This window comes from Propithecus coquereli, unplaced genomic scaffold (assembly GCF_000956105.1).
Source record: "Propithecus coquereli isolate 6110/MARCELLA unplaced genomic scaffold, Pcoq_1.0 Scaffold664, whole genome shotgun sequence".
NCBI lineage: Eukaryota > Metazoa > Chordata > Mammalia > Primates > Indriidae > Propithecus > Propithecus coquereli.
Window position 1 is genome coordinate 511,903 of NW_012152663.1, and position 2,467 is coordinate 514,369.

Below are 2,467 nucleotides of genomic sequence, written 5' to 3' on the forward strand. Positions count from 1 at the left end.
CTCTCACCTTGGCCTCCCAAAGTTCTGGGATTACAGGTGTGAACAACCGCGCCCGGCCCCTTCCTGATTTGTTAACAAACATTTTAAATAAATTTGATGCTATCCTTCCTCAAGGCATAGCAGATTAGCAGGTAACTGGGAGGAGGAACTATCAGATGTGGATACAGTGACCGCAGTGTTTGGTGACATCAAGCAGGGAGAGAGAGAACCACCTCTGGAAGAACAATCTTTTCCAAAAGATTAGGTCAATGACATCCTCTACCTTTCATGTTGAAAGTCAGGGAAGCAAACGCGTCTTAGAAGTATAGATTATCCTATTTAAAATACTCCAGGCAAGGCCGGGCGGTGGCTGACCCCTGCAGTCCCTGCCACCCAGGAGGCCGAGGCAGGAGCATCGCTGCAGCCCAGGGGTCTGAGGTCGCAGTGGGCTGTGATCAAACCGCTGCACTCCAGCCTGGGCGACAGAGGGGCACCTTGTCTCTTAGAAACAAAACACCTCTAGGTGTCCGTGGTTTATTCTTCGGGCAGCGGGCATCCGCTCTGTCACCCCGCGAGAATAAAGACGGAGGCTAAGCCACGAGGGACGCCTCGATGGCACATCCGCGCGGTTTCTTCTCTAGCCTCAGCTCTGAAAACTGTCGTCTCCCTTGGATTTAAACGGCGAAGAGCCACTGTCGGTTCTGCATACGCAATGCCATCCTCGTCCCGGGTCCCCCGACTATCCGGCATGATGCGCGAGAGGTCGCCTCTGCAGAAACCGTTACCTCTGGTTCCCACAAGAACAAGCAAACACACGAAACGCAATGCCCAGCACGACGTCATGGGGAAGCGACGTCACTGAGACGCAAGTGACCATCCCACGACCACCACTGCCTGGTTATTCGGGCCCCAGGAATACCCCGCAGCCGCATGAGAAAGCGCCCACGGCCCCGCCGCATCACGTCCGCTGTCCCCGCGCCCGCCCGACCTGGTGCGCCTGGAAGAGGCGGCAGCTGCAGCACCGCAAGACGCGAGCCCGCTGAGGCGGCGACATGGCGGACACCCTAGCCGCCGGGCGTGCGCGTGCGTCCAGCGCTCCGTGACGTGCGCGTGCGCCCAGCGCTCCAGCGCGCTCGGGCCCCGCCCGCTCCAGCGCCGCCCGACGTGCGCGTGCGCCCTGCGTTCCCCGACGTGCGCGTGCGCCCAGTTCTTCGGCCCGCGCCGGCCCCGCCCCCCGCGCGCCCCCGCGCTCCTCCGTGCTCCCGCGCCTCCGCGCGGACGCTTGTGGCCGGTTGGGACCTGCGAGGGGCTCCGGGCGTCTCGCTGCTGCGGGGTCCGATGTCCTCGTGGGCTTGGGTTCCCGCCTCTTCCGGAACCGTCGTCCCGTGGGCTCGCTGGGCAGAGGGCGGGCGTGGAGGGGACCTGCGGGACGTGCGGGCAGGGCGGGCGGTAGTCCTCGAGCCGGCCCCGGAGAGCGTGCCCGGGAAGCGGAGGCAGCTCGCCAGCCCCACTTCCCGGAGACGGAGGCGGCGGAAACTGAAGAGCGACCCTCCGACGCCCTGGGGACGCGGAGGAGCGAGGCCGCTGGAGGGGTCGCCACCGCTTCCGCCTCAGCCGCACGGGACCCGGCGCCATCTCCCAAGGAAAAATATGCGTACATGAACTTTTAAAGGATTACAGACTTACTGCAGAAACGAGGGAAGAGATGCAGAAAAGTAGAAAAGCAATTTTTCCTAGTGCTTAAGACTACTCATTATTTTGGTGGTTATTTTTTTCTGGGCTGAGACGTTCATGCGTGCTTGAAACGTAAACCGTCTCGTGGAAGAGAATGGTAACGCCCAGCCCTGACGGGGATGTGCGCTTGTTAGAGCATGCTGGCGGCACAGTAACATGGGGACACCACGGAAAGCCGTCTGGCGGTCACTGCTACCCCGAGGAAACAGTCCGTATCACCCAGATTGTTTATGCGCTAGTGTTGGCTGAAGTACAACAGGGAAAATGGAAATATCATAAAGAATGGCATAGATCCTTATGCTGTTGTACCGAACCCACGAGGGGAGTTCAGTGTTGCCGAGCACAGAAAGCCAATTACTGGGACTGCGGATTGTCAGGAGGAAAGGATTTATTTCCGTGAACTCATCAACAGGGCGGGGGACGTACCAACTGCCTCAAATCCGCCTCCCCCAGCGGCTGGGGAAATCATGCTAGTACATACATCCCATGATCAAAGAGAGGCGGCTAGGCCAGGCGCGGTGGCTCACGCCTGTAATCCTAGCACTCTGGGAGGCCAAGGCGTGGATTGCTTAGAGGTCAGGAGTTCAAGACCAGCCTGAGCAAGAGCGGGACCCCGTCTCTACTAAAAAAATAGAAAGAAATTAGCTGGACAACTAAAAACATACACAAAAAATTAGCCAGGCATGGTGGCGCATGCCTGTAGTCCCAGCTACCCGGGAGGCTGAGGCAGGAGGATCGCTTGAGCCCAGGAGTT

At 59.4% G+C, this 2,467-nt stretch overlaps 1 protein-coding gene across 3 annotated transcripts in view; it reads right to left on the minus strand.

The window, feature by feature from the left end:
- Nucleotides 1-1,034, minus strand: part of LOC105823271 (chromosome unknown open reading frame, human C5orf45) — a 19,354-nt gene extending 18,320 nt beyond the window's left edge. For all 3 annotated transcript variants that reach the window (XM_012660404.1, XM_012660402.1, XM_012660403.1), the window contains exon 1: nucleotides 968-1,034. In XM_012660404.1, the coding sequence (XP_012515858.1) occupies nucleotides 968-1,033 (66 nt within the window). In that variant the 5' untranslated portion in view covers nucleotide 1,034. The remainder of the gene's footprint in view (nucleotides 1-967) is intronic.
- Between the last annotated feature and the right edge of the window lie 1,433 nt (nucleotides 1,035-2,467).